This window comes from Mixophyes fleayi, chromosome 10 (assembly GCF_038048845.1).
Source record: "Mixophyes fleayi isolate aMixFle1 chromosome 10, aMixFle1.hap1, whole genome shotgun sequence".
Taxonomy (NCBI): Eukaryota; Metazoa; Chordata; class Amphibia; order Anura; family Limnodynastidae; genus Mixophyes; species Mixophyes fleayi.
Window position 1 is genome coordinate 75,933,048 of NC_134411.1, and position 24,360 is coordinate 75,957,407.

At 40.5% G+C, this 24,360-nt stretch overlaps 1 protein-coding gene across 2 annotated transcripts in view; it reads left to right on the forward strand.

Annotated features, from left to right (window-relative positions):
- Window positions 1–24,360, forward strand: part of BCAR1 (BCAR1 scaffold protein, Cas family member) — a 108,225-nt gene that overhangs the window by 25,940 nt on the left and 57,925 nt on the right. For both annotated transcript variants that reach the window (XM_075188884.1, XM_075188885.1), the window contains exon 2: window positions 13,893–14,636. In XM_075188884.1, the coding sequence (XP_075044985.1) occupies window positions 13,893–14,636 (744 nt within the window). The remainder of the gene's footprint in view (window positions 1–13,892; window positions 14,637–24,360) is intronic.

The window sequence follows — 24,360 nt, forward strand, 5'->3', positions numbered from 1 at the left end:
TGCCAACCATTGCAGACATGTCTACTCTCGCTGCATTGGATGCTGTCACAATAGAAAAAATTGTGGATGATTACTTTGCTGACACCATCCAAGTAGACATGTCAGACAGTCCATATTGTTACTGGCAGGAAAAAAAGGCAGTTTGGAAGCCCCTGTACAAACTGGCTCTATTTTACCTGAGTTGTCCCCCCTCCAGTGTGTACTCGGAAAGAGTTTTTAGTGCAGCGGGGAACCTGGTCAGTGAGCGGCGAAGGAGGTTGCTTCCTCACAACGTTGAAAAAATGATGTTTATAAAAATGAATAATCAATTCCTCAATGAAGTACAGCACTGCCCTCCAGATACTACAGAGGGACCTGTGGTTGTGGAGTCCAGCGGGGACGAATTGATAATGTGTGATGAGGAGGAAGTACAGGATGAGGACGACATCTTGCCTCAGTAGAGCCTGTTTAGTCTGTACAGGGAGAGATGAATAGCTTTTTTGGTGTGGGGGCCCAAACAAACCAATCATTTCAGTCAAAGTTGTTTGGTAGGCCCTGTCGCTGAAATGATTGGTTTGTTAAAGTGTGCATGTCCTATTTCAACAACAGACCTCTCAACTGCAGCTCATCCCTCCTCTGCGGGGATAATGTCTCCTGTGCTCTGACACGTCACTCTGTGTACTCTCAGCCTCAGGATCTGACACTACAGCTACCATGCCTCTTGTAGCAGCCCTCACTCCAGGGCCTCTTCCATGTGCAGTGTCCCCCTCTCTCTTGGGTTCACTATAGTGGCATGGAGTTCTCCCCCTCATCCAGGGCACACATTCCTTGCCCTGGCTCAGTCACCACGCTCAGACTTCCAGGCAATGCTGGGGGAGCCTGGGAGCTTCCACCCCAGGTCCCCAGCTACAACTCTCCTCTCCTGTGTCTTCTTTCTCTTTCTGACACTTTAAAGATCGTGCCTTTAAATGAAAAAGTCAGTCTTCATTGCACGACTATGTGCAAGTGCAACAGGGACATTTTTTTGGGTTTACAAAGTCAAACAATAACACTACGACCCTGTCTGTCTGGGGTCTGTCAATGACGAATTGTCTGGAGCATGTTTTGAGGAGGTATTGTGGCCCCGGTATCAAATTGGGTACTGGGGCCACCCCACTATGCAGTCCAGATACTTGTTTGGTGGAATTCCGACACGTGGAGGGTTTTTTAATTATATTGTGGCCTCGGTACCAAATTGTGTACCGGGGCCACCACACTACGCAGTCAAGATACTTGTTTGGTGGAATTCAGACCAGTTGAGGGTTTTATTATTATATTGTGTGGACCACTCTATCTATACCACACTACAACTCTATACCACTCTATTTCCTACTTTAATTCTATTTAATTCTATTTCCTACTTTAATTCTATTACTAATTAATTAACATAAAGAGGAACAAAAAAAACCAATTTTACCAAAAGTATAATATGACTTAGACTTACAAACACTACACTTGAAAGATCGTGCCTTTAAATGAAAAAGTAAGTCTTCATTGCACGACTATGTGCAACAGGGACAGTTTTTTTCTTTACAAAGTCAACTAATAACACTTGGACCCTGTCTGTCTTTAACATACTTAATGGGATCTCAATGACGAATTGTCTGTAGCATGTTTGGAGGAGGTATTGTGGCCCCGGTATCAAGTTGGGTACCGGGGCCACCCCACTACGCAGTCCAGATACTTGTTTGGTGGAATTCTGACACGTGGAGGGTGTATTTATTTTATTGTGGCCCCGGTATCAAATTGGGTACCGGGGCCACCCCACTACGCAGTCCAGATACTTGTTTGGTGGAATTCTGACACGTGGAGGGTGTATTTATTTTATTGTGGCCCCGGTATCAAGTTGGGTACCGGGGCCACCCCACTACGCAGTCCAGATACTTGTTTGGTGGAATTCTGACACGTGGAGGGTTTTTTAATTATATTGTGGCCTCGGTACCAAATTGTGTACCGGGGCCACCACACTACGCAGTCAAGATAGATAGATGCGTATCATAGATAAAGTACATTCAGTGGTGTGGGGCAAATTGAAAAATATTCAAAATGCACTGACATTATCAAAAACAAGAGGTTGTCACACGCTAAAACTCCAACATGTATATGATGGAGAGGATGGAGGAGCAGCCGTATGTGTAGTGTAATGCAGACCTGTTGAAGGTTTTTTATATATTTTATTGTGGTGCCCAGTGCCCACTCCTCTACGCAGTCCAGGTACATTTATTGGTGCGATTCATAAAAGTTCAGGGTTTTTAAGATATTGTGGTGACCCACTCCTCTACGCAGTCCAGGTACATTTATTGGTGCGATTCATAAAAGTTCAGGGTTTTTAATATATTGTGGTGACCCACTCCTCTACGCAGTCCAGGTACATTTATTGGTGCGATTCATAAAAGTTCAGGGTTTTTAATATATTGTGGTGACCCACTCCTCTACGCAGTCCAGGTACATTTATTGGTGCGATTCATAAAAGTTCAGGGTTTTTAATATATTGTGGTGACCCACTCCTCTACGCAGTCCAGGTACATTTATTGGTGCGAATCAAACAAGTTGATGGTTTTCTTATTATATATATTGTGGTGACCCACTCCTCTACGCAGTCCAGGTACATTTATTGGTGCGATTCATAAAAGTTCAGGGTTTTTAAGATATTGTGGTGACCCACTCCTCTACGCAGTCCAGGTACAATTATTGGTGCGATTCATAAAAGTTCAGGGTTTTTAATATATTGTGGTGACCCACTCCTCTACGCAGTCCAGGTACATTTATTGGTGCGAATCAAACAAGTTGATGGTTTTCTTATTATATATATTGTGGTGACCCACTCCTCTACGCAGTCCAGGTACATTTATTGGTGCGATTCATAAAAGTTCAGGGTTTTTAATATATTGTGGTGACCCACTCCTCTACGCAGTCCAGGTACATTTATTGATGCGATTCATAAAAGTTCAGGGTTTTTAATATATTGTGGTGACCCACTCCTCTACGCAGTCCAGGTACAATTATTGGTGCGAATCATAAAAGTTCAGGGTTTTTAAGATATTGTGGTGACCCACTCCTCTACGCAGTCCAGAAAGATACCTTTTTGCAACGTTTTGGACTAATAACTATATTGTGAGGTGTTCAGAATACACTGTAAATTAGTGGAAATGCTTGTTATTGAATGTTATTGAGGTTAATAATAGCCTAGGAGTGAAAATAAGCCCAAAAACTTGATTTTTAAACTTTTTATGTTTTTTTCAAAAAAAATCCGAATCCAATACCTTAAATCCGAACCGAGACCTTTCGTCAAGTGTTTTGCGAGACAAATCCGAACCTCAAAAATAACGAAAATCTGGATCCAAAACACAAAACACGAGACCTCAAAAGTCGCCGGTGCACATCCCTATTATCAAGTAACGAAAACAAGTGTGCCCCTGTGTTTGTCAGATGCTTTGTTCAAAATGGATTGCTGTAGTATTAAGCTAGCAAACCACTAACTTTCATAGTAATTTGGCCACTAGGTGGCATTGTTATCTCCGGATGAAATATCATCTCACAGTTACAGAGAATGTAGCAGAGACCGAAGTGACCTCTCTTAGAAACGACTACTGTGAGTTCATTTCATTTGGAAACATCTGCTTTTGATGCTCGTAGTATGCTGCCTAAAGCAGTATCTACCAGTGACCTAGGTATGGGGCTGAGATTGCTAATCTCACTACATTGTAGATCTGCCCACATTATACCACTCAAGAGTTGCTTCTTTCTTGTGAAACCAAGTAGCATATTTCCATTTTATGAGACTTTTGCAGGGGTACTCAACCTATTTTTCAGCTGGAAACCCAAGTATCAATGTGCCATTATTTTTGGACTTCCACTTGATCTAGAACCCCACGATAGGTGGTTTTCAATAGAATGTATTGCATATCTAACAATCAGGGATCCCAAAACTGATCCGAGACCCCACTTGGCACCCTTATCTATAAATTGAGCACCCCTGGGTTATTATGCAGGTTGTAAGAATGATGAAGCTCTTCACTAACTTTGAAAAATCTGTCTGATTCTGAAAGTTAATATAATGATACTCTGTAGGTGGCAACAGTAAAGGAGATGTTACTTGACAGAGGCCACCCCCAAATAGCAGAACCTCATACCTTATACTACCACTATTTTTTAAGGGCACCTCCACTTGACTCTAGTTGAGATTGACTCAGGGTGTCAAACCCTGGTGCTCAATCATATCCAGTCAATTAAGTGGATTATTATTGCATGGTGATAGACTGAATATACCTTACTTAAAGGAGAAGTGTAATTAAAACATTTTTAAAGTTCATATAATTGATTGTCGCAGCTTATTTCATTAGTGTGTAAGACATTTTGATTTGTATTGTTTTTCTCTTGCTTTGTATGATGGCGTACAATACTTCTTCTAGCCTACAGATGTCACTACTGTTAGAAAGTAAGTGGCCGACGACTAACGTCCTGATTCATTAAGGAAAGTAAGGCAAAAAAATTGAGTACATTTTCTCCTGGACAAACTATGTTACAATGCAAGGGGTGCAAATTAGTTTATTATTTTGTACATAAGTTAAATACTGGCTGTTGTTTTCATATAGCACACAAATACCTTGATAGCTTAATTTTTGTACTGAACTTTAAAGTTGATCCAGGATATGCCCTACCCCAACTAGAAATCTGTCCTCGCATTTTAAATTTACCTCCCCCTTCAATGCAACATGGTTTTGCCAAGATGCAAAGTTACTCTTTTTTTTTTGCTTTACTTTTCTTAATGAATGAGGCCCTAAATCTCTAAATGTACAGCAGTGGAGACAGTGACACATACCAGCTAGAAAATAAATAATAGAAAAAAATATACGACTATGTTGAGGACTTTTAAATGATGGACGACACAGCAATGGAAGTGACCTTGTTTTACTCAATGAGAGTGACTACAACCTATGTATTTTACTTTTCATTTTGACGTAACAGAAAGCTCGTAAAAAATAAAAGTTATCATTAAGTAGGACAAAGAGTATTTCCTGTGTCCTCAATAAGACTAGCATGTGTCCTCTGTCTATAAACATTCTTCATAAGTGATTCATATAAACTCGAACAATGGGCAAATTCTACATACATTGCCAATTAGTATGTGATTCATTGCCAGTTCAGCATAGTATTTTCCTACTAAAATCAGTATTTAATCCTTAACATCCTAGTGATTAAGGTAAAAGGGGATTTAGACGAATTAGATAAGCATATTTTCTAAAGAATGTGATCATTGTCTTGTATATAGCTACAACCACTCCAGCAGCCGAGAGAAAATGCTGGGAAGAACATTCTTAGTTGTGGGTTTCTAAGCCCTGCACCTTTATCACAGTGTGTGAGTGTGTGTGTATGTGTATGAGTGTGTGTGAGAGAGAGAGATTGGAATGTTTGAACACAACTACAGCTGCTCATTGCACTCTGGGTCGCTGCGTATGGAGCCGGTCACAGACCTGGCACAACATGAAACAAATGCCAAAAGGCGTTTCAGAATGTGGCAGTGCCAGCTTTGGGGCTAAATTAATGCCGGTCCCCATGTCCTCTAGATTGTAAGCTCTTTGAGCAAGAATCGCATTCCTGTTGTTTTATGTTTGTGTCAATGTTAAATCCACGTCTTTCATTGTTATAATGCCCCGGTGTGTATTACTTACCCTGTACAGCGACGAGGACGATGTTGGCGATTTCTAAATAAACAGTAATAACGTTCAGCTGCGCTACTAAGTATTATTTACACATATACACAATGGAATTGATCCGGTGCCATCACCTGCTTCGTTCGTTATGGGATGTGACGTGACTCGTCCTCATGTACTATACAGCAGATGACATTCTTGCCCAGCACTGACTAATACTGGGTAAACAGGAATCAAGGAAACAGTCCTTTATTGCAAAGATTCAAGGAAGTTGTTTGTGCCAAGCACCGGAGTGCTGAGTGTGCCCGATTACCGCTTCCTTGCTGTTTTATAATGGTAGATCTTCCCTAGAGCATTCACCCCAAGAAAGAATTTATTATGCATCTATGGCTGATAAAAATCAGTTCTCTGGTTTGTGCAATGTTAATATAGAGCAACAGATAGCCTGCGGCAAATAGAAGTAATATTCTCAGAGCAATTACTTGTAAAGTGTCCCTGATGCAGCCTACGCAAACAAACCTGTCATACTGTTAGATATTATCCAAGTATTGTGACACCGCTGAAGGTGAGCAGCCAGTGGGGACAGAGTCTAAGTCTAAGGCCTCAAGGATTGCATAATAATGTTAGATTGGGTTTGATGAGATCAGTGTCGGTGGAAACAGAACCTAATTTAGAAGTTGAGGTTTCACTTTGTGTTTCTAATCTTCACTTATATTAGCACCAACATGTTATACAGTGCTGTGCAATTAAAAATGTGAACACATCATAAGTTGGTAATACAGTAACAGGCTGAGGGCCTTGCTACATAGAACTGACAATCTAAAGCTGGTGTAGATTATTCCATTAAAGAATGAGAACTGCCACTAATTAATAGAATGCTTGTTTAGCATAACTCACATACAAAACCTTTTAAAACCTTTTAATTCTTTTAAAATAAATACAATAAATTGAAAGTTTAATTTGCTGTTTTTAAGGAACTTATTTAAGTTACACCAGCGGTGGGCAACAGAGGCCCGTGGGCCACCAGCGGCCCCAACGAGCCTTCGACTGCGGACCCCCAGCCGGCTGCTCCCGATCTTATTACAACGGGGGCAGCTAATGTTCGCATCACATGACCTCCTCTGCACAGTGCCGAGAGGTCACGTGACATAACCGGAGGAGGAGGGAGCGCGTTGTGCTCTCCTTCCTCTGTGTGTGGCCCTCTTGCTATTTTACATTGCCCCTCACTGAATTTGACAATAAAAGTAAACATCTAATTGGTTTGAATGGGTTTCCAGTTTCCACCCATTTGCACTTAGTTAGTAAATAATCCTTAAGGTCTTTATTTTTTATTACAAAAGTTTTGTTTTGTTGCTTGCCCTTGGAATTGTCCATGAGTAAAGTCTGTAACTGCACAAACTAAGTTCTTGCTCCCAAACACAAGAGACCTTGTGGTCTTCAATTGGAAGGAACAGCATGTTTAATTCAATAAATCAACCATTCATGTTCTTCCGGCCTCTCTCCAGTATAAGGAAGCAAGCGTATGCATTCCTCCATTGTCTTAACACACACACACACACACACACACACACACACACACACACACACACAGCTAGCAGCCGACTCCATAAGTACAGAAGTGGGAGTTATTCATGGAATTAAGTTGTGCAGGGATCCAGCTGGGAGCCTGCCTGTAGTCCCACAAACATACACAGGAAGGATTTGCACAATAGGCATAATGGACTGAGATCTTCATTCGTTTACATGCTCTACTTAACCCATCACATCTAGCAAGATCAGATGAAAATCTACAGCTAATAAGGAAAGATTGCCCCCAAACAAGAGGCGGTTAAATGCTGACAATATTTTTGTGGCCAAGAATGCGTTCATTCAGAAAATTTTGGATGAGATCTCAAACAAAAATATATTGAAAAATGATTGCTTCATAGGTAACAATCCTATTAGTTTATTTAAGCGTACCTACATACAGTGGAGGTAGCTGCTTGATGAAGACAAAACTGAAGGGAAAATGCCCCAAGAACAAGCAGGAACTGAAGACATTTGCAGTAAAGGCCTGGCAGGGCATCACCAGGGATGAAACCCAACGTCTGGTGATGTCTATGCCTTCCAGACTGTAATTGACTGCAAAGGATTTGCAACAAAGTATTAAAAAGTGAAAATTTGATGTAGGATTGTTTAGTTTGTCCCATTACTTTTGGTCCCTTAAAAAGTGGGAGGCACATATAGAAACCATTGTACTTCCTTATTTGGATGTAAATACCCTCAAATTAAAGCTTAAAGTCTGCAGTTAAAGCACATCTTGTTAGTTTCATTTCAAATCCATTGTGGTGGTGTATAGAGGCCAAAATATGAGAATTGTGTTGATGTCCCAATATTTCTGGACTTGACTGTACCTGGAAGTAGGTGCAGGAGAATATCACGCTAGACTTGGATTGGGACTTGGCATGGAATTTAATCCAGCTCTTTTTACTTTTCTACGGTAGAAATCTCTGCTCATTTTTCCTCACACCTCTATGGGGCATGAGGAAAAATGAGCGGAGATTTCTGTCAAAATCTCTGTCGCGAAGGGTCACTGGAATGTCTGCGAGATGCGGTTAACTGAATTCCCCCGTTAGAATGTTGTGCATTAATAGATTGCATAGTCAAGCATATTTGATTGCTTCACCCCACAACATGGCTTTCTCCATGTACCATGTACCTCATATCACCATAACTAATTCCTACTGAATTGATAGACCGCATACTCAACAATATTGATCCAGCCTGCAAAATGGTTGCACCCATTGTGTGGAACATTGGTTCAGCCCATAAAATGGCGGTCTCCACTGTGTGTAGTTGATGGGTACACTTTTTAATTCTGATACATTTATTAAGCTTTTAAATGTACAGAATATTGACTTATTTTACATAAGTCAGCTTGTGATTTAGTTTATGTGGCCAAAACTTCATCTCTCTAAAGTTTGTTTCCTCTTCATCTGTTAGACAATAGAGTTTGTTCATCTTTATTGACCACCAGATGGTCTCTACATAGTAAAACAGACTTGCAACACGGACAGAGAACAGCCGTGTTGTATCAAGTCCCCATTGTCCATTTTCTGTATAATTATTGTGTATGGAACATCTGGTTACAGGACAACAATGAACTATTTCCGTTGTCGTGAGTTCAAATTGTCCATAAGTCCTAGAACCTTACGCCAAGGCAGAGGTTGTTTTGGTCTCCAAAGACTTACTTCAGATAAAGCCATTACTACTAGTCATAATCACAAGGGAGCACCCTACTTCTATGTAGAGATGTTCAGACTCGGTTCCTGGAGAACCGAACACACCCGAACTTAGGGGATCAGAGTACCAAGCCAAGGAACTGTTGCGTGCCGTTGGAACCGAAAACGAGGCAAAACATCGACGTAACGTCGTCGGATCTTGGATCTCGCGAGTTTTGAATTCCTTTTTAAGATCCAACATAGCGAGGGGTAGGAGGGAGGGATGACCCCTTTTTCTTTTCTGCCACTTCTGTGTGCCAATGTGTCCTAGATGTGGTAGGAACTGCCGTGTGTTTGTGCCATTACTCTGTCGCTTACCATCCAGCCAGGTCGCTGCAGTATTTGTCTGAAAGTGTATGAAAATAATATTGGGACCTGTGAGGTTGTCTAAATTGACTGCAAATGACTTGAAATTAGTGTTATTGAGGTTAATAATAATGTAGGAACAAAAAATAGCAAAATTATGCGATTTTAGCATACACACGAGGATGGTTTTGCCAAAACCAAAACACAAAGCTAATCCAGATCCAAAACCAAAACCAGTTCTCGGGGTTCAGTGGGGTTCTCTACTTCTATGTCCTGTGAGCATAACCTCTTCTGCAGGCCTGGCCAACCTGTGTCTCTACAGGTGTTATGAAACTACAATCCCGGTATGCCCTACTGTCTGGCAATCTACTGGCAAAGCATTCTGGAACTTGTAGTTTCACAACACCTGGGGTGCCACAGACCTGCTCTATTGCAGCGAACATTTACTCCAGCCTGTTTAGTGGAATTGTCTCGCACAGCACTGTCCCGATTTCCAGACTTACCCCATCCGCTCTGTCATTGCCCACGGGATCCTTTGGGCAGTGTGGTTGCCTGCAAGTCAGACATAATTAGAGGTCATAGAAGAAGTATGAAAAAGGCAGACTGCCCTCTGATTAAGCTGCGTAACTGCTATCTCTGTCACAAGTAAACAATAAGTGAATGATTTCATAAGCACTGTGAATTAAAGGGCAACTAGCAGCAAAATGTATATACCTTTTAGATTTTATCTTCCTACGGATAATAGGCTATTTTAATATACCACTCACTCTCAAACTAGAATTCTTGATTGCATTATCAATCATGCCACAATGGTTAGATATTGTGATAGCAATTCTACGGTACATGTGGTGTGCAGACATTAAGGTGAACCTGTGAGCACTAGGTAGGACCTCTCCAATTTGTTTAAAATAAATACAAATCAGAGGACAATCACACACTTTGTAGAACGCTAGCAATGTGAAGAGAAGATGGTTTCTGCCACTGTGCTTTGGTAAGATTATAAAAAGTTTGTGTTTAACACGCAATAGTCTTGTTAAATCCTTATTTGATATTTTAAAGATACCAGTGTAGCTTTATGTGGGATTGACAGGTCCAATCAAAGCCCTAGCTCAGCACTAAACAGGCAATCACAGTGTTATGACAGCACGTGATAGCGGTGCAATTGGTCAATGCAAAAGCATAAAGTGAATCAATCAAATCTTAGCTTCCATAAGAATTGCTTGCACTAGGATTTTCCAAGTTAATGGTTGATGGGTTGTTGTGGCTTACCACATGATTAGGGCATGTTGCTGCATATTGCTTTTTAAAAATATGTACTTCAGTCACTTTAATTTGAGGAGACAGCCATATTGACCTCTAGCAACCTGCTAAGTTTTACTAACTCAATCTCCTGAATGTATTTATCTCTGGAGTGAAGGAAACAGCAGCAGAGCAGAGCAGAGTTACTGTGAAACTCTACAGTCACCAGACATTACTGGGAAAGTTAATGTTTAACAGATCTTTGGACAGGTGTGTTAGCTGACAGCGGTATTTACAGCATCGGCAACTTGCGTGCAGCACGTATGCAAGCATTTAGCCGTGTAATAGTTGCTTCCCTGTAAAGTTTAAACAGATCCATATATGTTATATTACATACAATGAGTATGTGCTTTTACTACAAGCATACAGATAAGGGGGTATATTTACTAAACTGCGGGTTTGAAAAAGTGGAAATGTTGCCTATAGCGTCCAATCAAATTCTAGCTGTCATTTTGTAGAGTGCACTAAATAAATGACAGCTAGAATCTGATTGGTTACTATAGGCAACATCTCCACTTTTTCAAACCCGCAGTTTAGTGAATCTAGCCCCATTTGTATGTAAATAACATTGTAGTCTGTGTATGTTCGTACACCAGTTTACATGTCAGGATTTTTTCAATATTGACGAACCATTTAAGCTGTTATTATATGTGTACGCCTTTAATAGACCACACCAAATCTGAATGAAAATTGCTATATGTTTGTGGGTTTATTTAATAATCTGGTGCTAACAACAATGATTTGCTGTAACTGATATTAAGCCAGCAGATACCAGCGTTTAGCAGACTAGCTGCTTGGTTGCTATTGGTTACAGCATGGCTTTGGTCTTTGCATAATTTGTTTATAGTGTTGGAGATGTGGGATTGAGTGGCTTGGAACACGAGTCATCTGTAGTTATTCCCCAGCTGGAATAAATGAGTAATGGTTATTCAATAAAACCACTTTCACACTGCCGCCCTGGCAATATTCCGGATTTATGAACAGGGATATTGGCGGGCGACAGTGCAGGACACCCCGGTAAATTCTCGGGTAGACTGTGTTCACACTGAACAGGGGTCTGCCCGGGTCTCCCTGGCAACATCTCAAGCGGAGCTTTGATTGGCTCCTCTTGTGATGTTTCTTTTGTTGTTGTTTTTTTTTTACTTTACAATAGCTTTCGGTGGGACTAGGGTTGAAAATCAATAACCCTCTAAAAGACCCAGGTATAATTCCCTGCTCATCCGACCCGGGAAGTAGCAGAGGACCCGTTCACACTGAGCCTTGACCCGGGTTGTCTGAGCTTGCCCCGGTAATAACCCGGGTTTTTGAGGCAGTGAACAGGGTATAAGAGACACAGGCCTAGCATACACTATGATCTATACACTTTACAAACGCATAGTATTTAACATCTAGCTTTGCAACTCTGAACATTGCATGGGCTAGTGGAGCACTTATCAGACTTTGTGATTGGTCACTATGTTGCCTTCTTTCCATGGGAGAATCATAGGCAGACAGAACTCTGATTGTTGGGTGGAATGTGGTGGTTTGTTCACTGGTGTCTCTTATGGTTGATGGGAATATTTCCCCTCCGCCTTTGCAAATAGAGAGATTAGAACTGGTAGCTTTGAACTTGATTGGACACTCTGACCTCTAAGTCCCTGCTGCAGAATGCTTCAAATTCCTCTATGAGACTCTGGCAGACTATTAATATTTCACAGCGTTCTATTACTTTTGAAAGCTTCAAATCCATTTTCAGTATTTGTTCCGCAGATACTTTGATTCATGTTCAATACAAAGACCCCACACATTTATGTTTATATAGTGAAAAAAAAAGTACTAATCCTGCATACAATGAGGTGCCCTTGATGCTGGGATGCAGGCTTAAACGCTTTGATCAAAATATGAACCAATAACTCATGTTTTCAGTTTGCTAGATACACACAGATATGCAGTGTTAAGAACAAGTGCTGACAACAACTGTCTTTTTGTTTTGTATTATTGCCAAGTAGCTGGTACCATGTATAATATTGGATTTATCAAGCGGTGGCTCATTTCTTGTCTAAAACAAATACTACTGCGGTTTATAACAGTAGATACAGCATCATTTTTTAACAGTGCAAAGTATTTATGTTTTTTTAAATAAACTGTTTTATTGCTTTTCAACAGTTTTATAAAACAGATAAACAAGGAGGGAACAGAAATAAGAAAAGGGGGGGGGGGATGTAGGGGTGCAGTAAAGGTTATATATGATTGAGTAACAAGAACATTAACAATAGTTCAGCAATTTTAAAAAATAGTAACAGTTATAGATCTACAATATCTTATGGTGGTCATACAGATATAACTAATGGTACAATGTGTCTCTTCGTGGGAGAGTATCGGGGAAAAGGGGGAGAGTAGGGGACGGGGTATGGTGCAGAAAGGGGAATAAGGGGAAGCAGGGTGCAAGTCACTGCTGATATTTAAGATTCAAAGTGAAAGGAATCAGATTAGTCTGATAGCGTGGAGGCCGCCCTGTAGTGCTTAGTCCAGAGGTTCCAATATTCCAAAACTCCAAATTCTTCTAATATATATATATATATATATATATATATATATATATATATATATGTATATAGCTATATATATCTGGAAAAGTAAGCAGAAGGAACACAAGGCGCCTGATAGTATGTTTGTGGGAAATAAACCACAAAAACCCGTAGGTGATATATATGGGTACCAGATATAGGATATATAAGAGCTCATCAATCACAATATACTGGGTGTACCGATATCACTTATATCTTCCATTATCTCCAACCATATGTGAACATATAAACAAAAGAAAAGACCAGAGAATAGTGTAGTATGGTTATGACACCAATATATATTCTACACAAAGCAGCGTGCCAGAAAAAATTCAGAGCTCTTCCTTCAGGCACACCCTTGTCAGTCTGCTGTGGGAAAACACATTTCAGACCATCATTGGAACAACCAGGATTGACAGATACGGAGTTCACAGCTGATTTGATACAGATAAGCGAGTTTATGATTTTCTTCTGGTACACTGCTATATTGTTATGTGTAGAATATATATTGGTGTCATATCCCAGAAATATACTACACTATCAGGAGCCTTCGTGTATATCAGAATTTTTGTATATATATATATATATATATATATACAGAGAGAGAGAGAGAGACATATATGTAACCATGGTATGTTATATCAATACAAACTAATTTTGATATTTAGGTACCTGAATAATTGGGCTTTCTAGTTTAGCATGGTTTGATTGGGTGATTTTGCGACCCACAGGGTCCTCTATATTAAGCTCTAAATTTTACAACTCTTTTATTTTAATCATTAATGTTTCTATGTCTGTGTCTTCTGCAGAATGTACTGGCCAAAGCTCTGTACGACAATGTGGCAGAGTCTCCGGATGAGTTGTCCTTTCGAAAGGGGGATATCATGACGGTGCTGGAGTGCAATACTCAAGGTCTAGACGGCTGGTGGCTCTGCTCCCTGCATGGGAGACAGGGCATCGTTCCTGGAAATCGTCTGAAGATTCTGGTGGGGATGTATGACAAGAAACAAGGAAGTGGTAGTGACCAGGGCCAACAGAAACCTCAGCAACAATCACAACAGCAGCCACCCCAAACCCCATTGCCTTATAATAACCAAGGTGTCTACAATGTCCTCTCCACAAACCAGTACCCGCCTGTGCATCCTTCTTTCCAGAACCACAGTGCAGACAATGTTTACTTAGTCCCAGCACCACCTAAAGGACAACAGTCACTTTATCAGAGCCCTCAGGGGTCACAGCACCCAAGTCAAACACCCCCTTCTAAGCAATCTACCATGTACCAAAACCAGCTAGCCCAGCACCAGTTCAAAAGTCAAGTTCAAGACATATATCAGGTTCCTCCATCCATGAATCAACCCCAGGAGGTCTACAAGGCCCCAGTAGGATCCACAAGTCCCCCTCAGTCTCAGGATGTTTATCAGGTTCCACCTTCTGCTGGAACAGGACAAGACATCTACCAGGTCCCGCCATCAATGACGCCTTCACAAGACATTTACCAAGTGCCACCATCCATGGATATGCGAGGGGGAGAGCTCAGGAAACCACCAGGAAAGGTACAGTGCAGAGCTCTTTACATCACAGTAGCTGTGTCTGAGTGTTCTCTCGTTCTTTATTGTTCACGTAATGTGACTTGAAGGTATTATCCATAATCCTACAATTACCATTCACATGACATTATCTAAACTAAAATCGGTGTCTGCATCTCTTAGACAAACAATATTAAATTCAGGGTTTTGCTTAAAGAAAATAGGTCATCCAATATAAAAAGCACTTTTGCTGTGTCTCTAAAGGGATTCATCTCCCCTAAATGCTTTGTCAGACTAATGAGCAGTAAAGATTACATGGTATGACTGAATGATATCCATTAGATATTGATCCATCAGAAATGAGCTGCCCGCAGGGGCGGAAAACACGTTTGTTAGAAATGTAAAGCAACCATAATGGTCGTTCACAGGGTGACTAATACTAATATGTTAGTACTGGTTGAGAGCTGACGTTACACAGTCCATTTTCATGGTGAACTATTTTAAATGTCACCTATTAGATCATGTAAAAAAATGTAGTAGTTCTACTTCTATATTGTTTTTTAAATACACATATAATACAGTATTAGGAATTACAAACCTATGCAGGACATGTAAGAAAGTGGAACTAATTTTACATTTTTATTTTTAAATATTTTTTTTAATTTTTTTTTTTTTTAAATCAGAATTTATTACTCTACCCAGGGGCAGGCTGGGCTGGGGCCCCCGGGCCTGTCCCATAGTGCATTACCTTGGGCTGGGTCACTGGGCCACCTGCATTTTTACCCATTAAAATAGGCTGCTAAATCGAGTTTTGCCCCCCGGGCTAAAATTTGCCAGCCCTCCCCTGACCCCACCCCTGACTTTATTTCTCAGACCCTTCTGACACTGCCCATATACCATACTTGCCAACATTTTTCATCTCCCATCCGGGAGATCCAATTTGCGGCCTAATACAGTGGGGGGTGGGGCCCGGATGATGCGGTTTGCGGTGTCATTAAGCCCCACCCACTTCTGAGTAGAACGCGGGAGGTTGAGCTGATCTCCTGGGAGTCCAGGGGAACTCCTAGTAATTTGTTGATCTCCCAGACATTCCGGGAGAGTAGGTAACTATGCTATATAGCTGCTTTCTGGCTGGGAACTGTGTAAACCGATCGCCTACTACAGTGGATATAGGTATTTGGAAAACGTAGCCTCACTGGCACTTTGTAAATTGATAGACTCTATTGTTATAAATATTGGTTCAGCTCATTAAATGGCTGCCTCCACTATATGTGTGTAACGGGTGAATTTTAAGCATATGTGGCAGCTCCCGGAGGGGCTCTTGAAAAAGTCGGCAAGTATGACTTTAAGTCCTGGAGAGAATAATTTGATGACATCGCTGTAGCTTAGATAATGAGAGTTTTGAGCAACTGGTTAAAGTATATTTTCTTCACTCACCTATGCTGCTTTGTGCACATTGCTGTTGAATACTCAAGGACAGCCAGTGACAGCAACAGTATGCATGTCTGCTCTTGTGCCTGTAAATCCTGCCAACCTAGTCTAAACCGCAGCCTTGTTTCTTACGATGCCTTGCGGATGCACACAAGTCACACAAATTAAAGGTTAGCCAACGAACTTAGTCATAAAACAACCTGTGCAAACCTGCAAGTTACCTTTCCAAATGATTTACAGAGCATTATTTTATAGCGTATATATCATTCGGCTGCAGGTATATTGTTGTGTCACGCAGCCGTATCTTGTCTATCTTTCTGTGCTACATGACCCAGCCCCTCTCCTGGTGACACTCACTGCCATTATGGTACGATTAGGCATGTCAGGCAGCTTGAAGAGATGTCTACTAAACCTTTAGCTTCTTATTCATATCACCACACTGCCGAAACACTATCCTCAGGTAAACATCAACAGTGCCAAAATAGTTTGTTCACCAGAGAGCATCCTTGCCAACTTTCTCGTCTCCTGGCAAGTGTGGGAGGGGGTATGGTGACGCCATCCTGTCACCTTATCCTCACCCCACGATTTGCAAGATTATGTGGGTGGGAGCAGGACTTATTGATGCCCTGGATCCGGTAGAGTTCCTGCACTGCCAAAAGTTCCGGAGGACTCCTCCAGATTCCAGAGCCTCCCTAACATTCCAAGACTGTAGGCTAGTATGCCATAGAGTTGTTCTTCATCTGTGATTATAATACTCCTAGATTTGTTTATAAATGTTTTAGTTATACTGTATATATACCAGCACATTTGAAGCTCAATTTTATAAACAACCTGCCGGTTGTCATTTAAGCTGTACAGTACATGTTGGTGTGTTGTTTACTAACAATTACCTAGACCTGTTTTTAAGATTGCGGGGTCTTATTAATAAAGGGCGAGAAGAAAGGGCAAATTTCAGCCCGAGGGGCAAGACTCGCCTCAGCGGGCTATTGGGAACATTTTAAAGGAAAAAAAATGCAGGTGGCCCAGTGACCCAGCCTAATATAGCCCTCTATGGGTCCGGCCCAGGGACACATACCCTCTGTCTCCCAACCCAGCCAGCCGCTGGAGTAAAGCACTTTCTCTGACAAAAACGTGAGTTTTCCACAGTAGCTGTTGCAGGGGGCCTCAGACTTTGCATGAGGAAGCCTATTTACCATGGATAGTGGCTGCTGTCCTCTAAGTCAGGATGGTGATAGCAGACGTTGAACATAATAAAATAAAAATTTATATTTTAAATATAACTTTTTCTATTTTTTACTTATTTTTTTTTACATTTTTTTTTAACCTATGTATTTTTTCTTGAAAGTGGAGCTGGAAGCCCAATATCAGGCCGACATGCCGGTTTGCTGATGTGCATAGGCTCCCACACTGGCCTATCTGCCAGCCAGTAAAGCCAGGAACTGAGCATCGCTCAGCTGCCGCTGGAAATTATTATTATTTATTTGGGTAAAGGTAGATTTTGTATTGCTGCAATAAGTAGCAAAATAAAATCTTCCATATCGCTGGGTTTCGTGAGATAGACCCCGGTGTTCTTATCTTGGGTGAATACATTGAATGGTTGTGGTAATGAGTATTTTAAGACAATTGCCATAAAGCCTACTTTGAATATTTATGTGTAAATGGGCACGTGACCTACACTATATTTGGCCATCCACTAGCCGATCAGGCTGTTTTGGTCCACCGTTATTTGGCTGGACCTGTCAAATTTAGTCATACACATGTATAGATAGGAGTGGCCAAATTAAAAGATACGAGGGTTCGGTGGGATCAGACAGCATTGTCGGATAAAGACCACATACATAGATGCAGTCATTGTTTAATTGAATTTATTGCTCCTCACGATCAGCTGTCTTTTTGGGCACATACACAATCTGATTTGCAGACAGTTTGGTCTAACCCAGTCTGATTGGCCATCAGTATCGCAATGTGTATGGGCACCTTTAGCTGAGCCAATTTTTTATTTATCAATTAACTGGAAACTATTAAAAAAAAAATCACTGTGAGTACATTCTCTATATAGCTGCCTCCACGGGGGTAGGTGATGGGTTCACTAACTTCCCAGACAAAAAGCAGGTAAATTGGCAGGGTGGGATCAAAAGAGGCGTTAGTGTTGGGATGATAAATTCTAAAAATCTAAATAAAGAATAAGTACAATTTAGCTCCCCTCATAGGTCCTGTGTATGTCTGACATCTAAAACAGTATTTTTAATATACATTTAGATGAAAAACAAATCAACAAAATGACTTCTTCCACTGTGTGCAGACGATGAAGACACTTTAATAGTTTTCCTGCATTCTAAGATTACAAAGGCGCCTAAGTTTCTAAGATATATAGAGCACAACAACTTTAAGACACAGTAATTATTTTTTCACACACTCTATTTAAACATGCAACTCTCAACATTTGGATGAATTTGAAGGTAAAGAATGATTATATATATATATATATATATATATATATTTATATATATATATATATATATATATATATATATATATTAGTAGCCAAGCTAGAATAAAGATATCAAGAGTCTTTCCATCTGTTATCGATGTAAGGTTTGGCAGCATAACAACTATGTTGTATCGGCATGTTAGCTGGAGGTACAAAAGAAGTATTCTGCAACAAGTAAGTCTTAAACTACTCAGGAATTACACTAGAACAATGTACTATAAGCAGGCAGCTTCCCATAAGAGACGCTAAGGCTGATACAGGAAATTCCCACAGTTCCAAGAAGAGTGCCATCTTGAATTAATTTGCATTTTGCATCAGCTATACATAAATGCATGATAAGGAAAAAACTCACCAATTCCCATTACCCTCAACATTGAACCTTGCCTGACTTTGCATGTTAAAATTAAACAGGTGTTGAAACCGTAACTGAGTTATAGCTTCTGAAAATGAGAGTCTAAACTGTGCACTAAAATTGTTGGGAAATCAAGATTTGGTTCAAAGCTTAATGTCACTGAAGAGACAGAATCCTGGGTTTGGTGCATCTCTATGTTAAACATTACTAGACCAGTTCAACCACTAGATATATTCCCATGATGCTTTGGCTACTAACGACACTACCATGAAGTTTTGGCTATGAGGGATATCTGGCATGATACTTTGGCAAATAGGGGCTTAATACATACCGCTGCATTCGCTTGCGCTAGCTGCGTTCCCACTGGTACCAGAGGACAGTATTTCACACCAGAATACTGTGGTCAGAGAATGACTGTAGCCAGTAGGAGCACAGCTATATTATATACACTCAGTGTTACAGAGAGAACAATGCAGATGACGTAGCTTCCTTCTATTGGTCCAGGTATCAGGAAGGTCCAGAGTGCTGCAGGTCATAGGCCAGTTCAAACCAAAATATCCAAAGGTGGGGGTCATCTCTCCAGGGGTTGTGCTCTTACTTTCCCGCCAAGAATCCAGTTACAACTAGCCTATTAGCATTTTATAGTCAGTATTTCTTTAAACATTTATTCCCTAACATCGCTAACTAGAGTATGCAATGTGCGATCTCTTCAGCAAAGCAACTGGACAACTGCTGATGAATAGGGAGTAAAATGATACCAGACATGACACATTTCCTATTACCTGATCCTTAAATTACACTAAAGTGTACATATAATCATAATATATAAACTAATAATAAACTAAATACTAACTGCTCACAAATCACTGTGGATTGGAATCAATATAATATGAAATATATAAATAGCTAAATGTTGTAGTGCGAGTGTGTGCGTGCGTATTTTACCGTGTGATCGCGCCATGCCACGTGTAACGTGGCGTACTGATCGCAATCGCACGGCAAAACAATATTAACCAATATACTTTCGTTCCTCCAATTATACGACTTCGACACAATCCATTGCTGATTGTATTCAGTAAAACATATAAATATTATTATCTGCACAATATTTATAGTGTTTATTTATTTGTATTATATTATTAGGCAAGCTGTTTGGCAGTTTGCTTGGCTAATATAAAATACATCCTATAACCCATTTGTCATATTACTCCAATGGAATAAGTTCACAGTGGCCAAATGTGTATTAAATACGTGGCTTTATCAATAAATGACCCTTAAACATGACATGTCAGACATCAGGGTACATTTTTTACTCAGCAAGAAGAGTTTTGCATGTTATTGTTTAATTTAAATCATTGACAATGTTTTGTCCTTTTAAACAAAATAACTTACACTGTGCAAAAAACTTTCTATAAATATCAGCTAAAAGAAAAACAAGAAATAAGTAAAAGCAGCTGGTCAGTTTCTAAGGTTATAATTTACTATATAATTACACAGGAGAGGGGGGAGTGCATAGAGTTTTTTGGAAAAGTTTTCATGGAAATTGGTTTTGGACATGTTTTCGTTTCTCTTCTTTGGTTTTAATGTTGTGTCCAGAATCTCTGCTTGTAATTATTACAGTCTGGCAGGAGAACGCACAAAGCGGAGGCCTGGAGAGCTGTGAGTAAGGACTTACACACACTCTTCTGCCATGCAACTGTATGTGGTTGGCATTACGACTGTAAGTGGTGGTCATGGGGTTGCATGTGCTGTACATTGGGCTTTAGGAGCTACATGATATGCTGGATAGTTGAGTCTGGTGGACTTAACTGTCCAGCATATGCATATCATGTGGACTCATTTTCCTTTTTTGCCATGTCATGCTATTTTTACCATTTTGTGCCTGCTAAGTGTTCACTTTTAGTACAGTAAGTATATTTTAGGCACAACACACTAATTATATCCTTGGTTGCTCCATTGTTTTGTATCATCACTGCCTTCATTATACAGGCTGTGCATCACATCTCTATGGTTGGACAACATGTTATTTTGCCATCCTATCTTTTGCTGCTAATGACAGCTACTACGTATATGGCTGTGTCCATTTGGTGGGAGAGGATATAACTGTTTGATATCTCGGGAGCAGAACTGTGTCTCTGTGATTTACAAGCTGCCTGGAGTTCTAGTGTTATGTTATGCAATCACTATTTATTAAAGGGCTCAGACAATTAAAAAGCAAGGAGAAAGTAGTGATGTACTGAAGAGGGCAGTAGAAGTCGGAACCACATCAAGGCCCAGGGGCGGAATTAGTGGCGCTATATAAATAAATGATGATGATAATGATAATATGGGTTCAAGGCTGTTTGCTCCTTCCGGACCTGAGTCATTAAGGACTGCAAAACAAAAAAAGGAGTAAATGTTGTCCCGGACAAACCATGTTACAATGCAAAGGGTGCAAATTAGTTTATTATTTTGCGCATAAGTTAAATACTGGCTGTCTTTTCATGTAGCACACAAATACTCGTTAGCTTTATTTGTACACTGAAATTTAAAGTTGATCCAGGACAGGTTGGGTAAGCTAGTGCGGCTACCACAAACCCGACACCACTTACCCCGACATGGATTACCAGAACTTCTGAACCCCGACAGAGCGCTAAAACCGACTGTTGAAAAAGCAAACGTCCCGGCATTTTTCAACAGTCGGGTTTAGTCAGGGTTGAGCTCGGATAATCCATGCGATGGATAAAATGCGTTGCTCTTGATATGAAGGTGATTACACCTTTGGGAAGTTTTGGGTGACCCTATTATTCAAGTATTGCGGCGGTACAAGTTCTGCTGAGATGCTAAAGCCATTTCAGGATTAGTTCCAGCATGCACTGGGTCCCTCACATGATCAGCAGAGCGAGAGTCTAAAGCAAACAATAACTCTTATCGCTCCGTATACTGCTTGTTGGTGCAATACAATATTCTTAGATCACACCGAAAGTACATTTAATTTCACCCTAATAAGCAGTGATAAAAATATTACACTTATTGCCTGTATAAGTGCCGTTTAATAAATGGGCCCTTGTAAGTCGGATGAAATGAAAACATATATAAAATACCGTCATCCTTTGCCTTTAATGATAGCATTGGTAGCAATAAACGTGGTGAGTCTTTAAGCCGTAAAAAATAAAGAGACATAAGACAAGTGTGTTTTCGGTTTTAGGAGACAGCATGCAGCTGGCAGGCCACTAATTAAAAATTAACTGTAATTATAGCTCATTTAACATGCAACCCATGCAGATGGGCCACTGAGGGACTGGCAGTAACTGTGCATCTCTTGCTATTCTGGAAGAGGATGAGAGGTTATTCCCATACGATAGAAAAACCACGTCCAATATGGAATTCTGGGTAACCTTAAGGAATATTTCAGCTTATTCTATTTTATATAACTGAATACTTCACTGTAAGTTAACATCCACACTGATGTTGTTTGGGCATAGATGCATGGACGAGAAAAAATATTTTTTGTTCTATTTTTCGCGCTCCCTAATGCCTAACCTCCGCTGTCTCACCTGACATACATCACTGTAGACATAGACATAGACTTACGTGGGAGATGTATGAAAATGCGTATTTTCTTAACCACAACTTAAAACCCTCACATCGAGCCGCATTTTTTCAAAGAAGCAGATGTCAAACCGCAGTGCCAGATTTTTAACCCAGGAACCATACAAACAGTGCAAAATATCAATGAAATATCATTATGCCCCTTGCACCCCAGTAGCTGTGTTGAGAGTTGTAGTGTTATTTGAACACTACTATTATACCATGTACTATCTTGTTGTTTGCCCTCTGTTCGGCGCTGCGGACCTCATATGGCGCCCTAGAAGTAAAGGTTAATAAGAATAATAATAATAATAGTAATAAGAAGAAGAAGAAATGGCGGTTTTGTAAACTGGACAAAAAGACACAAACTTTTTAGAAATGGTTCCTATTACATTGGTCAAATCGCATGCATACAATATGCCAGGTTTATAGTTTTCTCCCTAAATGGGACCGCAGTCTTCAAAAAAATATGATTAGTCCATACTTGCTAACTCTCCCGGAATGCCCGGGAGACTCCCGAATTCCGGGTAGGTCTCCCGGACTCCCGGGAGAGCTGACAATTCTCCCACATCTGCCCACTTCCTAGTGAAGTGGGCAGATTTGAAGCCTTCATGATGCGTTTCCCGGCCGCCCGTGCTAAAATGACGCGTATGCATCTTTATGTCACGGGGGCAGGGCCAAAATGACGCGATTTGCGGAGCCCTGCCCCCTCACGCCCTTCTACACTGAGACTCTTGTAGGCCGATCGTTAAAGGTTGGCAACTATGGATTAGACACAAAACCTATGATATATGCAACTTTAACTGTAACATTTAGATAAATCCAGAGCACAGAGGTGACAGTCATTATCATCACCAAGTAAAATCGCACCAGGCCAATGGGGCGCACAAATATACACCTCACAAAAGGCTCATCTTACAGATACATGGTAGACAAAAGGTTAAACCCAGAGCAATTTTTTTTGCACAATGTTCGGTTTGCAAACCAACGGTTTGGTAGAGTGCAGATTATTAAATAGCGCAGTTTATGTTTGCACATCCATTCATAGTACACTTTTATAGACCCCCTGTAGAGTGTTAATGTGTTGGTATAGTAAGGTATTTTTGTTAAAGTAATGAAATATAATGTATGTCCTGCATTAGGATTGTAGTTGAAAGCAATGCGGATTAAAATTTTATTAGTCAAATCTAAATGACATTTTATGGGGTTTTAAATATTATCCCTAGCGCACACACATATACACTGACATCTCTACATGCATGCATTAACCGTCTGTCATCTATAAAATCTAATTTCACAGCGGTAGAAATGTTGAAATGTTGCCTGGCTGAATTCTTCCAGTGATCAGCTACTGTGTATGTTATATTGGACAAGAGATTCATTCTGCTGATAGATAGTAAAGAATAAATTGTGTGACCCCAGGTTAATTGATGTCCATAAAATCCATTTAAATCCCATTTCACCAGCGTCCATCATGTTGAGCTTGCCGTGGTATTGACAAGTTGTCACAAACCTTCACAATAGCAGCTGTTAAAAATTACCTATGCGGTTCACCTGACATTCCACATGTATATGCACTTCTGTTAAACTCGGTTTAATATAAATGTCTGGCTTTTCTCCTTGTGAAAATGACAACCTAGATCGGTTATCACTTAACAGCTGAGGGCTCTTTAATTTGCGTCCCTGTTCGTCCAGTGCTAGACTGCTTGTAACCTACCTGATTGGCTCCGCAGAAGAACTAGAGGCCATTTACTAACCACACTGGAATGGAAAATACCATGGATTTGTACTTTGATAGTCTGCCCGGCACACATCCAGGGGCGTGCCTCCTCTCCACTCTAGGGAGCAGCTCCATTCAATATGGGCAGCACGGTGGCTTACTGGTTAGCACTTCTGCCTCACAGCAC